Genomic DNA, 14,619 nt, shown 5'->3' with positions numbered 1-14,619 from the left:
TGGGCCATAAACTAATGAAAGGAAAGATCTAACAGTAGTTAAATGACTGACTGCTACAGGCAAAAGACTGAAGTAGAAAATATCTACCTTTGGGGCTGTTGCCTACTCTTCCGTCACGGCTGCTCTTCCAGAAGAAAGCAGAGCTTTTATGTACCTCCTGACGGCCTCCAGGATCAAGCAATCATTACATCTCCTACAAACCACTGCAGTTTCCTCCTCAGCTCGTGTCTCGACTCACTCCGACACATTCCACACTCTCATGCAGATGAATTTTCCAAAAACACAAGCCTGATCCCATTCCACTTTCTCTGAAATTCTTTAATCAGACATATCGTTCTATCGTGTATTATAGTTACGTGTGCACATGTTATACGTCAACCTATTAACTGTAAAGTCATGTGAGGGCTCAAATTGCCTTACTCATATTAAACCATCTTCACTCATTCATTCAAAAATATATATAATGAATACATGTTATATACCAGGCACTACACTAGCCCCTAGAGAGATGAGTCAGATCAGTCCCTTCAATCTGTTCAAAATCATATGGGTGTGTGTGTTGGGGTTGAGAAGAAGCCATATAAACAGAAATTTATAATACGTATAAAATTATGTCCATATTATAATTGCAATATATAATATGTTATGATTTCATAGGCACCAATTAATATAGGGTCATATAAAAAGGGGCTCCTATTAAACCCCTGAGCAGGCTAAGAAAGGCTTCTTGGAAGAAGTAATGTCTTAACTGATACCTAAAACATAAGCACACATATATGGCGAACCAGGAACTACCGGCAGTCCATGAAGACTGGAATAACAGCAAAGAATAAAGCTTGAGAAATATACAGGAACCAGATCATAAAAAGGCTTAAGCCACATTAAAGTGTTTAAAGTTTATCTTGAAGGCATTTAATTGTTTTAATAAAATGAGCAATATGATTAGATTTGTACTTTTAAGGGGCCACTCTAATCAGAGTATCGTAGTTATTTGAAATATTTGTTGAACACATGAATCACATGTCGTTAGCATAATAAAATAAAAATCACATGTCGTTAGCATAATAAAAAATTTCAAGAATTCAAAAAGACAGCAAATCAGTGGTGGTTGTGATGCCCCAGAGAGGTTTTATGGAGTTTAGCTGGGTTTTTTTTAATTTAAGATTTTGATAGGGCAATTCAAGGAAAAAAAGGACATTGCAGTTGGAAACAGGAAGGGTGCAAGGAAGATAATGAGGTAGAAAAGTGGTTGAGTAGAAGTATAAGTGATTTCTTTCATATAAGAATGAATAATTTAATTTAGTGAGTGCTAGGTCTGGGCAGGCAGGTTAACGTCTCAGGGTCAACCTTGCGGTGCAGAGCCTTAAATGCCAGGCTTCAGATTTAGACCTCACCAGCCAAGAGACAGTTCATGGCGGAGATCTGAAAAAAGAGGCATACTCCAAGTATTGCTTTAGGAAGATTGCAGGTGAATTGAAAGGGATTTAAAAGCAAGGTTCAGGCAACCTGCGAAAGAAAAAAAGAAGATGCGCTGCAGGATAGGTATCAAATGAAAAAATAAAGTTAAGGAGAGAGAAGCAAAAGTCTAAGGTTGAGTGATGGTGGGAAACAAAGGTTGCCTCGCATGCCAACCTGCCACACCCACACCCACATCTCCATCACCCCCATTAAGCCTCCTCAGGAGACTGAGTTATTTAAATGGAGGCATTTCCTGCAGCTTAGTGTGATAATTTAGAGGTGAGGTGTTCTGAAGGAGAAATGAAGAGAAAAGACCACTTGGAGAATGAGAAAGGAACATCTGAACAAACAAAAGGTGGCACTAAGCCCATTCTTAAATCCCCTAAATTAATCACCCAGGGTATTCACTCAGCTGGGGCTTCCCTTTGTATTTTAGAAACTCCCTGAGATAGAGCAGACTTCCACTCAGTCATGGGCCCCACAGACCCCTTTAGATAAAAGAACTCCCTCCTCTCACTTGTTTGGGTTGCTTCTTCTACCTGTTCTTTGTACCCTCAGAAACCATAAGAAGCAAAACAGTAAACTCAATTATTCTATTGTTTCCAGTTTGAACTCAGGTCACTTTGATATCCCAAAGCAACAAGTTCTTTTAATAGTACTTAAGGACACTGAAAAAAATATTAGAAGACCTTCCAAAATTGTCTAAATTTTTAGTACAGTAGTCCTATTACATGGGAAAAGCTGACCTAAGCCCTCATCCAAAGGAACGATGTCTTCTGTAAACAGACCTCATAGAAGATTCAATAAATCCCCGGCCCAAAGAAATTAATTCTATCTTTTCAACCTTCTTCAAAGTCAGAAAATCAAGCTTTTCACACATATTATTATTCTACTTTGCTGCAGGTAAGGAAACTAAAATTGCATTCTTTAAGGTATGGAGATATTAACAGCCCTAAATTTTCCTCCAAACTGGATGACTTCCTACTGGAGCAGATATAAATGTCAGCAAATTAATAGATTCTTCTGGAATGGCATTTCATTCGACATCATTTAACTGATGATTGGTGTTTTCATTAGGACTTTTTAGAACATCCAACAGATGTTCGCTAGGTCTGATTAAGTGATAAGTTTTCCACGGCTTCCCTTTATTTCCAAAGTAACTATGGGCTTCTTCCCATCTCTTTTTGATGCCCACAGAGGCCATAATCAGGGTAGTTAAATATGCAAACAGAAGAATGAGAAACAAGGTGTCAACATACTTATAATTTACCTATTGAGGTGTCCTACTTACTCATAAACTGGGACTCATACTGCTAATAAACTTAAGCAATTTTCCTAAATTATTTAGGTATATTTTCCAAGGCGTGGCTCAGAGGTCTTTTGTCCCTTTATAATTCATCAGCACCTCCAGACATTGCAAGATAAGGAGATAATTTAAGTCAAAACAATGTGTGGGCTACAGATACGCAGCTGCAAGTCAAGTCCTCAAGCTTCTTTCTAAGCATTTGACCGCCCCTACTCCCACCTAGAAATGCTTTAGTCAGGTCAGCTGTTTCCCCCACTTGAAGAGACTGCAACTAGACAGAAAATACTTAGGAAGTTGTTTGCTTTATTTTCTAAAATATCAGTATAACATGGGGTCATTTCAGTTTTTCCAATGTGTCATTTCTTAGACATTGAACCAACTGTAATGCCATGCCAGAACTCGATCTATAGATGTTTACTAAAGAACATGCATAAGAGGACCACAAAACCCTTCTAGATCAAAGGGAGGTCACTTTGATCCCTCATGGCATCAGAGCCTTATACTTCTTGAACATTGCATGTTTTAAATGAGGTAAGATATTTCTAACAAAAAGAATGTCAGGGCTTCCCTGGTGGCGCAGTGGTTGAGAGTCCGCCTGCCGATGCAGGGGATACGGGTTCGTGCCCCGGTCCTGGAAGATCCCACATGCCGCGGAGCGGCTGGGGCCGTGAGCCATGCCCGCTGAGCCTGCGCGTCCGGAGCCTGTGCTCCGCAACCGGAGAGGCCACAACAGTGAGAGGCCCGCGTACCGCAAAAAAAAAAAAAAAAAAAAAAAGAATGCCAAACTATAATGTTATTAGCAAGGAATTTATCTGATTAAAGTTTCCCTAACTATAATCTACAATCAAATACATCGGGAAATGCTAGATTTCCAAGAGTGGAGTATAGTATGCAACATTTCCCAAGCATCTTGGACCACAAAAACCTTTTGTAACACAAACTAATATCACACAGAAGTGACAAACAATACGGAAAATACTGAACACTGCCATTCATCATCAGTTGTCACTGGAACCAGAGCAGAAGGAAAAAAAAATCAAAGCACTGAGTAAACAGAGTTTTTAAAAGTAGAGAGAAGTTTGGGGGAGGATGCCAAAAGCACACTTCGCTTACTTCACAATTTTAAGAAATAATCATAGAATATTTATGACGGAAATAACGAAGAATCTATAATATCATCCTTTTTGAAGTTTACCAGCAGGTATGGTCTTAATTGCTCCTAGGTAACTCATGGTGACCCTTAAATTTTAGGAATTACCAAATGCCTGTATAATACTGTGAATATGTCCTAAGATAGGTTTGTTTGTTCGTTTTTGAATGAATGAATGAACATTCGAATCAAACCCTTGACCTGACAGATGACTACAAACTATGGCTTTAAACCCAGTTCGACCCACCGACTGAATGCTTGATCTTGGTCTCAGGGTCCCCCCGCCTCGGCCTCCCTATCTCTATACAGTAGGCCCTTCAGCCCCAAATGCCTCGGATAACGTACACCGGAAAGACAGAACTACATTACATCTCGATAGCAGTCGTTACCCACCGAGCTACTGTTAACGAGGGTGGCCTGTGAGCCACTGTCTCTGCCGGGAAGACTTCAGGACACCATTCCTATCTTAAACGCATCTCCTAAGATGCTTCCCGCTCTCATCTACTTCATAAACTTTTGCATAAAATCTTACAACCACAAGCGTCTGAAGACTCAGTTCATCGGGCGTAAAACTGCAATTTCTGGCTCCCTCGTCACCGCCAGCACTTTAACCCCGGCCAGAAAGCCAGGTCTAGTGAAAAGCAGGAGCCGCCTCACACTGGAGAAACGTAACGAAATTCTTTCTCCAGCACTTTCCCCCATTAAACAGCGTTCCTGGGCAAATGGACGTCTCCGGACACCCCGGCGGGGAAGGGCGGCCGGGCCCGCGCCCTACCTGGTTGAAGTGCAGCTGCCCGGGCTCGGGGTCGCCCTCCACAGGGGCGGCTCCCAGCTGCTCCAACAAGCGCCCGAGCTGCGCCGCCGACAGGCTCAGGTTCGCGCCGAACACGCTCAGCACATCCTCGCTGAAGGCGAGCGCGGGCCCCGCCGCCTCCCCTCCGAGGCCGGCGGCCGCCAGGAGCAAGAGCCCAGCCACCGCCCGGCCCGGGGCCATCCTGGCCGGGGCTGCCCCTCGCAGGCCCGAAACGGACTGGAGTGCACAGGGAAGCGCCGGGCGCCTCCGCGTCGGTGCCCAAGGGCGCGGGTCAGGCGTCGGCGCCGGTCCGAGTCAGCGGTGGCGCGGGGCGCCCTTGGTCCTCCGCCGCCTTCGAAAGAGCAGCAGCCCGCGACCTGCCGGGCATTGAAGTGGCGGTGTCGCCGGGGGTGGGGAGCGATAGACAGAGCGGGCCCCCGGGCCTCCTGGAGAGCCTGAGATAAAGAGGACAAAGGGGGACAGAGATAAAGGCCACCCGGCTACCGCCGGCCGGCCCCGGGAGCACTGCGAGGCCGGAGCCCTCGAACGCCCGGCCGGGCATGGGGCCAACTGCCCCGGAGCCGGGTTTGCAAACGTCCCAGGATTAGCGTGCGTTGTGATGACACATGCTCTTTCCGGATAGAAAGCCCTACACCGCGCCACTTCTTAGGAAGAACTAAAAGCACATGGGCTGTAGAACCCCACCTCCTCTTCTTTCTTTCTGCTTAATTCCCTCACAGCAAACTTAGAAGGGGTGAGACGTGCAGCCCCCAGGAAGCTGCAGGAAATGGCCCCTCCGGTGTCCTGGGGTTTGAGCGTCTAAACGGGACCCGCCCTCTCCCAGATCTCTTCTCTGCAATCGCCAGCTAGTAGGTTAACTAGCCTGCTAAGCTCTCACCTCGTCTGTTTGTTTCTCCGTCTGTCTATGTCCACGTGACTCAGTCAGTCTCTCTCTCTCTCTCTCTCTCTCTCTCTCTCTCTCTCCCCCTCTCCTCTCTCTCAACACTATCCCAGGCAACTCCGAGATCCTGCCCTGCGCTCTTTACTGATAACTGGAGGAGTGGGCCCTGTCCCCGCCTCCCTGCAGCACGTGGTGACACATTCCCCAGCCTGAACTCCCGCGCGCGTCCACGCCGGGGCGCACAGCCGCTGGCCTTCCCTCCTGGCTGCCGTGGCGCACTCCCACCCTCGGCAGAGCCGGCTCCCGCCGTCCCCCCTGAGGGTTACCTGAACGCCACCTCCTGGTCCGTATTCCTAGCCTCCTTTCTGGTCTCGCTGGTCTCTTTGTTAGCTTGTTGAAACCAACTTCCTGGAATAGAGTCTGGAACCCTTTGCATTGTCTAAGAGATTAGCAGGAATTGGTTTTTTGTCTTACTTAACATCAGGAGAAAAAGGAAACCAAATCTGGAGCGGTGGTGGCGAGCTCTCCGAGCCGGCACTGCTCAAGCCGGCCCTTCCTGACGCCGCAAGGGATATCCGCAGATCAGAATGAATGTTTGTTTGTTCAGATGAGGGTTCAAGAAAAGCTGACTTAGGTGTGAGGTCAACAAGCTTGCGCAAAGTGAATGCGGTGTTTGAGGGCAAAGGTTGTGTCTAGTGGCTACAACTGTCCAGAAATAAAGTGAAACCACGAATCACTGTTACATGGCTAAGGACAATAAAAGGAACTCAAAGCGTTGTTCTTGTCTGTCATGGGGTGAGGGCAGAGCCTCCTAAAATAGCACATCTTAAAAGAGGCACTTAGTCCAGACAAAGGGCAGGGGAAAGAATCTCATTTCCATGAGGAACTTAGATGATGGAAGAAAGAGACAGGGAGAGAAAATTCCAGAAGGATGAACATCCAGGGGGACATAACTGCAGGGCTGTCATATGGAGAGGCTTTAACTGTGTTCTAACTACAGAGGGCAGAAGGCAGCAGTAACAGGGTAAAGTTACCAAGAGGAAAGTTTCTGCAGAAAATAAGGCACAACTTCTTTGGGAGGTAGTGATTTCCCCATGATTGAAAGTGATTCAAACTCAGGGGTATGTAGGATTCCTGCCTTGGAGGGAGATCAACAAAAGGACCTTGATGGTGTGTCCTTTCCAACTATAAAATCTGTGTATTCGTTGATACTAATTTACAGAATTACATTGGTACAAAAAGAGCAAATATTTCACCCAAGGGCCAGAAATAAGTTCATGTCACACTTAAGCTCTTAAATTACACAACTGATGGGGACACTTGAAGATTTTTCTTGGATCCTTAAATATAGTTTGTTGCCTATTTTTCCTTTGACCCCAGCAACTCAAGGTGATCTTGGAAATCAATGAACACTCTAGATGGTTCACCTACACCCAACAAGCTATTCTTTCCCAGGTTGAACCGCAACATTGATAAGATGTTGGACTTTCCACAAATGTAAATGGGTTTCAAATAATACAAATTTTATATTGTGGATTTTCAAAATAAAATTTTATTTATCAGCCATTTGTGTCTATATATATACATTTTGCCAGTCCATCAACCCCACAAGATGATAAATGGTAAAATAAATAATAATCTTCTTGCTTGGCATCTTTACCAAAAACAGTTAACATAATGTAAGCATGCAATTAAAAGAGAGTATTCAGAAAATTACAAGTTACTAACTACCAAATTGGTGAGGCTAATTTCTCCTACTCTAGTGAGATATAATCACCAAACTACTACTTAGATAATGTTTTAGGGCCCAAAAAATATAGCATTCTACCAGCAATATCATTACTGAAGAAAAGGACTTCCAATTAAAAACATAAGGTGTAATGTAAAAACTAATTTTTCTCAGAAATTTGCCTTAAAGGTCAACTAATTTTAAATGATCATAATGAAGGGAGAGTGCCAAGAACACTGGCCAGGATGTAGAAACATGTCCTTTTCCTTTCTGACTATGTCACCTGGGAAACCTGGGAAAGCCATTTGACCTAAACAAGACTCAATTCCCTCATCTATGAAACAAAAAAATTGGGATAGAAGCACAAATATTCATTCCAGCCTTTTCATTTCTAAATGTCTAATTTAGAAGTCATCTATCAGAACAAAACATGAAACACCTAGAAGATAAATAAAAGTTCAATTCTCCACTTGAAAGGGCATTTAACATCAAATCTTATTTTTCTAATCTCTTTCAAATTTTTCTAAGCAAATTGTACTATTGTACTATTGCAAATAAGGAACAAATTGGCCACTTTTAAACTTTTCCATGCATCCATTTTCCTCTGGAAGGACTAAAAAGTAAACCTAGGAAATGGTATGTCTTTTCCTTTCTTCCCCTTCCTTTCTCTTTCTCTCTCTCCCAGTCCTAAAGCCATCAGGGGGAAGCATAGCATAATAAATAGTATCTGTGTGGTGGGCAGTCACAGTGGCCCAAAGAAGGGTGTTGGAACCTGAACAAGGGAAGAAGGGTATCCAAGTGGGAGGGAAACTTAGCGTGAGTTGTTAGAGCCCAAGCAGGGTGACGAAGGTGTCAAGATTCGGGGAGGAAACTTTGGAAATCAGAGGATGCATCCCTCATGAGGTAAGAGTGTATTCGTGCACCCTAGCACAGAATGTCAGCACCCAAGTATGATGAGTGAAGCTTCCTTCCCGGTACAGTTTGTCAGAGCCCAAGCTGGGCTACACAAAGCAGTGCCCTGATGTGGGGTGTCAGGAGTCAGAGCAAGGATTGGAGGGCATCCTTGGCTCAGAGGAGAGCAAGAGAAGCAGCCGATGTGAAGTCAGAGGCTGGATGGGTGAGGAGGACCTCGGTGCTTGACTGTGGCCCTGCACAGAATGTCCGAGATGGACAGGGTGAGGGGGCAGACCCTGCCAAGCAGCAACACGAGGTACCAGGGTCTGTGCAGTGAGGAGGGCAGCCTGACATGGGGTGTGTGCTAGTGTGATTTATAATAAGAAAAAGACATTTGGTCTTCATCTCTGTTTCTGGCACAGAGCTCCTAAAACCCTTGGAATTGCCTAAGTGTTAAAGGTGACTTTGGGGCCCCCACCTAAGGATGGGGCTGGTTGCCAAGGAAACCAACCATGTGATAAGAAGTTTCAAACTTTCAACCCCACCCTCTTGACCTCTGGGGAGAGGAGAGCAGCTGGAGGTTGAATCAATCACTAATAGTCAGTGGTTTAATCAATCATGCCTATGTGATGAAGCCTTCATAAAAACCCAAAAGGACTGGGTTGGGAGAGAGTACAGGTTGGTGAACATGTGGAGATTCACGGAGAGTCGTGTGTTCAGAGAGGAAGGAAGCTCCGCCCCCGTTCCCCAAACCTTACCCCTTGCATCTCTTCCATCTGACTATTCCTGAGTTATTTTTTTATAATAAACTGGGGATGGAGTAAGTAAAACTTTTCTCTTGAGTTCTGTGAGTCATTGGAATCTCAGATCTGTAGCCAGTTTATAAGAAGCACGAGTGGCAACCTGGACTTTGTGACTGACATGGGTGGGGGGACCGTCTTGTAGGAATGAGCCCTTAAACTGTGAGCTCTGACTCTATCTCCAGGTAGATAGTGTTAGCACTGGGTTGAACTGTAGGACACCCAGCTGGTGTCTGAGAATGGCTTGAGTGTGTGTGGAAACCCATCCCCCAAACTGAAATTTGGAATTTCAGAATTATAGAAGGAGGACCCAAGGAGGAGAAGGAGGGAGTCAGGAGGGAAGGAGATGGCCTCAGAAATAGAAGATTAGTCATGTATAAAGGGATCCATTAAATAAGTAAATATATTAAAGATAATAGTAGCCAGTTTTTTCACTGTCAGAGAAGGGAGGTGCAAACATCAAGAGGGAGAAAACTAGAATGAGCCCATGATTAGGCGTTGGAGATACCAGTGTTAGTTCATGGTTTTCAGTATATAAACAAATGAAAATTGATATTGCTGTAAATAACCCCTAGCTCTGTCTACCAGGAAGGGCTGGAAATGGTGATGCCCTAAGAGCAATAAGCATATCCAGGGCCCTGAGCTTGGCTTCTAAGAACTATTCTCCAGTCGTAGGGAATCAGAGCTCCTTAGAAAAAGGATTGATTCCAGGACTGAGCAGGCCAAGACCAAGATGAACCTGGAATCTCTTGCTGTGCCTAAAAACAAGGAAGTGGTCAAAAAATGTAGGAAATACATGTAAAGTATTCCAAGATAATGGAGCATCCGAGCAGCAACTTACACTCAAATGGTTTGCAGGGGAAAGGTCTTTGTACTGTGCTTGCAATTTTTCTGTAAGCTTGTAATTGCATCAAATCTTTAAAAATAAAATCTTGAGTATGAATAAGGAAAGGAGAACATGCCTGCAACAAATTACACAGAAATTAATACTAAAATTTTGCTAAAATCCCAACTTGATAATATTCCGTAAAATTAATTGACTCATTCAAGACATATTTTTGGCACCTGCATCATAGTCCATAATGTCCAGGAAAACAAAAATGAAAACATGCATTTTGTTTTACCTTTAAGAAGCCTGTAGTTAAAGTTAGACACAAGGGCAATGGTTGCTATTACAGAGATTTTAAAGGTTGCAGTGGAGAGAGATTGGAGAACTTATGTCTGCAGAAGATGCTGAGCAAATAATTCACAGAGCAATAACCCTTGAGCTTGAAAGACAAGTAGAAGTTTGACAGAAAGACAGGAGAAAGCACATTCCAGGACAAAGGAGTGCAAAGTAAAAAGCCCTGGGAGACCTGAAAGAGCAAGGAGAGCTACAAAGGGTCTTTGGAACTGCAGAGTCTGGAGCAGGAACACAAATTTCCAATGGGTCAAAGAGATCTTCCTCTAGTGATGCTCCAAAACATTCCTTCTGATTATCTGTGGTAAAATTCTCCGCAGCGAATTTAAATTTCCTTTTTCCCCGTATTACAAGTATCAAATAATATTCATTCATTATTATTACAAACATGCCACACATAAAATTCTCAAATGGGAGCAAGATAATGACTCCATCCAGATTGTATGACTCTTCAGCCACCAATGCTACAAACAACGTAGGTAGGAATCAGATTTCTGCAAGTCCTCTCTGAATTTAACTCTTAGTCTATAAACTGTGGATTAGAGTCATATCTGTTCAATCTATGTCACTGAATAACTGTGAAAATCAGATATGGTAAGGTGTGTGAAAACTCTTTATAAACTGTAAAACAGAACGTCGGTATTATTATAAGCTTTTTAAAATGGTAAGGTAATGTGACCTGTGTAATCAGCCTAGTGAACTGCTTTTGGAAAATGGACAAAAACAACCCAGACCCTTGGAACAAAGACTACTTTATATCTAACTAAATTCTTGAGGTTTTTTTCCAGGAAATTAAAGTGCTAATCAGAAATGGAAAGAACCATAGATATCATTGACATTAATCTGGTCATTTTTGAGTGAGGAAAGGAAAACTCAGGAGCGTTGAGTGACGTGGTTCAGTAACGCTGGGCCTAAATCCGCCCGTTTCCATTTTACCACCAAAAGTAAACACCTGTCAGTGTTTGGAGAGCATTACACATGTGACTTTAATTTGATTGAGTAAAAGAAACTGAAAATTATATCAGCCTATGCTCTTCCTGGCTCTTCTTCCTCCTAATGGACCACTATCCCTGCTATTGGTCTTTGGTTCCCATTCAGCTCAGCTCACTCACCAGGACCTCACCATGTTTTCTGTGCTTTATAATACCTATAATACCATACAATGTTTTAAAAATATTCTTAGAATTTTTGGAAAATGTATATGCATGCTCATGGAAAGATGTTGAATAAATTAATGAAAAAAGTAGAAGCAGAATATGTTGTAAAACAATATAAACAACGTGTGTGTGTGTGTGTGTGTGTGTGTGTGTGTGTGTTTGTACTTACAATATCAAATGTCTGGGGGTTTATGCACCAAGCTGTTTACAACGTCTTCCTACCCTAAAGGGTAGGTTTGGGGAGCAGGGATTCCGAGGGAAAAATAGTACCTTTCTGTGGAGGGAAAAATGAGGAAAATGTATCTTCTTTATACACGTCTATGGAGCTTGAATTTCTCAAAAGGTGTGGCTTACTTTAAAAGAATAAAAAAATGCCGAGGGCTTCCCTGGTGGCGCAGTGGGCGAGAGTCCGCCTGCCGATGCAGGGGACGCGGGTTCGTGCCCCGGTCCGGGAGGATCCCACATGCCGCGGAGCGGCTGGGCCCGTGAGCCATGGCCGCTGAGCCTGCGCGTCCGGAGCCTGTGCTCCGCAATGGGAGAGGCCACAACAATGAGAGGCCCGCGTACCGCAAAAAAAAGTCGAAATGTAGATGGTGGTAGAACTCTAGGCGGCCTCTAAAGTGGACACTCGAGGCATTAGAATCAAGGTGCTTCCATGAGCCCAGGGAGGAGAGTCCTGAGCAGCACGGAGATGCCCTGCTGTGGGGTTGACGTGCTTCTTCCTCACAGAAAGCTAACAAAAATAGCATGGGTTTATAAAAATAGCCCTGAAAGGCATCCAACCCCTTTCACTCTGTGAATCCGGAACAGCCCCAAGTCTTTGATGGGGGATGGGGTCAGCTGAACCATAGGCATGAATAATTCTCCTTGGAATGAGGGCTTCCCATATCTCAACTCTCCCAACACTTGAGGGTCAGAGGCCCAAAGCTGGAGTGAAATGGAGCTGCTAGGAAATTGCATCATGTGAGAACAGTTAAGAATTTTGTTTTCAACATAAGATCTTAGTACAAAGCCTAGCCTCCGGCAAATTTATGAAATGAAACTGTGATAAGGAACTCTTTTCTCCTCTGACTTCTCAACGTCTTAACACCTGGACCCACGTCCTCTTCCCTTGCCTTCCCTTCCTGCAAATCTTTTACTTTCCACTCACATTAAATATCTCCATTCACATTAAAATACAAAAGATTAAGAATTCAAAAGTGAGAACTGACCCAGGCACTATTTGCAATATGTTTATGCCAACATTATCACTGGCATAAAGCAGTGATAGTTCACAAAGCATTTTTAACTTAAGAGTTTAAATGAGACTATTGGAAGTAAAAAAGCAAACAGAGCGAGTGTTCTCTCTACAGTGCATGTGTGCCGTAAGAGGAGCTTAAATCTACCCAAGAATCCTCTCGCTCGGCTTCACTTCTAGTCTTTTCCCTGAGGCTCATTCATACCACATTCTTGCTGCGGAAGAACTCTCACTATATGAAGCATTCATCTATGACTCCTGTTTGAAAGATGTGTGTGACCTCTAAGCGTGGCACCATAGACTAACCAACCCAAGGTCTGGCAGCGCAGTACTGGGGAAAGAACAGTGGAATAAGAATCAGAAGACGTGAGTTCTCATTTTAACGGAAACGGTGTGAACAGTTTTGTAGTCTGTGTAGTTTGAGTCCCTTAGCTCTTTGTATACCTCACAGGGTTTTGTTTTGTTTTTTTTGCGGTACACGGGCCTCTCACTGTTGTGGCCTCTCCCACTGCGGAGCACAGGCTCCGGACGCGCAGGCTCAGCGGCCATGGCTCACGGGCCCAGCCACTCCGTGGCATGTGGGATCTTCCCGGTACTGGGGCACGAACCTGTGTCCCCTGCATCGGCAGGCGGACTCTCAACCACTGCGCCACCAGGGAAGCCCCCTGAAGAGTTACTTTTAATTGCTGTCCTCACTTACTCCCCCGCATTTTCTAACGCACTTATTCTGGTCAGGATCCCCACCTCTTCCACCACTCCTCAAAACCACTTTTGTCAAAGTAACTTATTGTACTTTGTTTTTCTTCAAAACAAATAATATTGTATGTTTATTTCTTAATTTCGCTATTGTCTATCTGCCTCACTGGACTCTAAGTTCCAAAAAGACAGGGAATTGATGTATTTTTTCACTACTATGCTCCAGGCCCTGGCACTCAGTAGGTTCTTAGTGAAATTTTGTAGAACAGTGCAATGCATTTGCTTTTAGATTATTAATTACATGTGATACATAAAATTTCCTCTTGGATTTAAAGCACTCTTTATTTATGGATGCAATAAATTTTGCAAGTATTTTGTAATAACTTTTCAAGAATTTGAAGGTTACTAATAAAAAGGGTTTTTATGTTTTGTAAGCATATATTACCACTAATATTTTACCCTAAGGTAAACTGTTATGTCTTTATTTTATAACTTCCAAAGCTATTAGCAGATATTAATCTTCATATTCATCCTATGTATTAAGGAAAGGAGTTTTTTTAACTTTTATCTTACATATTTGGAAACTAAATGACTTAAGAATCAAAAGGTCGTCCTGTGACATCTAAATGGGCAAATGATAAAATGCAAACTTGGATAAAAGCTTTTCACTATCAAATCAGTTTAATTTCCACTAAAATCCCTCATTACTAACCCCACCTTATAATTTCATTGTCATTTAAGATTATTATCCTAAATATATTATAATTATATAAAATTATTATCTTAATTATATTAAATGAGAAAAAATAATTTCTTCCTGGATATTAAGGCAATTTATAGATGAGGAATATGAAATCAGAGATTATGCAAATAATTGTGATTAATAAAGATTCCTTGCTCAGTTCAATGCTCTGAAGAGAAGCAGAAGTTTTGCACAATGAACTGAGTTAAAACAGAAAATGAAGGAGCACTGTTAAACATATTCATAAAATGCATTATCTAAAATGTAAACAAGACTATCATCACATTAGCCCATGATGTGACAGTTCACAGTAATCAACCATCTATATCCACATAAACTTGTCTTTCCATTTTTCCACTACCCTCCTTATCAGTAGTAAACAGTAGCTCAACAGCAAGATAAGGCAGCACATTAAACATACTGCTAACTTCAGACATCAGGGCTACATTGTTTCACTTCCTATCAAGGCCTCCCTAGAAGAAAAGCACTATGTATTTTATTCAAGCTATTTTTTGTAATAGAGTAATATAACAATACCATTTAATCATCCATGTATACACACAATAACAAAAATAT

At 42.9% G+C, this 14,619-nt stretch overlaps 1 protein-coding gene across 1 annotated transcript in view; it reads right to left on the bottom strand.

The window, feature by feature from the left end:
- Positions 1-4,923, bottom strand: part of SLC39A8 (solute carrier family 39 member 8) — a 71,009-nt gene extending 66,086 nt beyond the window's left edge. Inside the window, exon 1 of the mRNA XM_079708072.1 lies at positions 4,690-4,923. Within this exon, the coding sequence (XP_079564198.1) occupies positions 4,690-4,908 (219 nt within the window). The 5' untranslated portion in view covers positions 4,909-4,923. The remainder of the gene's footprint in view (positions 1-4,689) is intronic.
- Between the last annotated feature and the right edge of the window lie 9,696 nt (positions 4,924-14,619).

The sequence above is a fragment of the Hyperoodon ampullatus genome, assembly GCF_949752795.1.
Source record: "Hyperoodon ampullatus genome assembly, chromosome: 1".
NCBI classification, from domain to species: Eukaryota; Metazoa; Chordata; class Mammalia; order Artiodactyla; family Ziphiidae; genus Hyperoodon; species Hyperoodon ampullatus.
The sequence above is the reverse complement of the archived record's forward strand: the minus strand, read 5'-3'. Positions and strand labels throughout refer to the sequence as shown.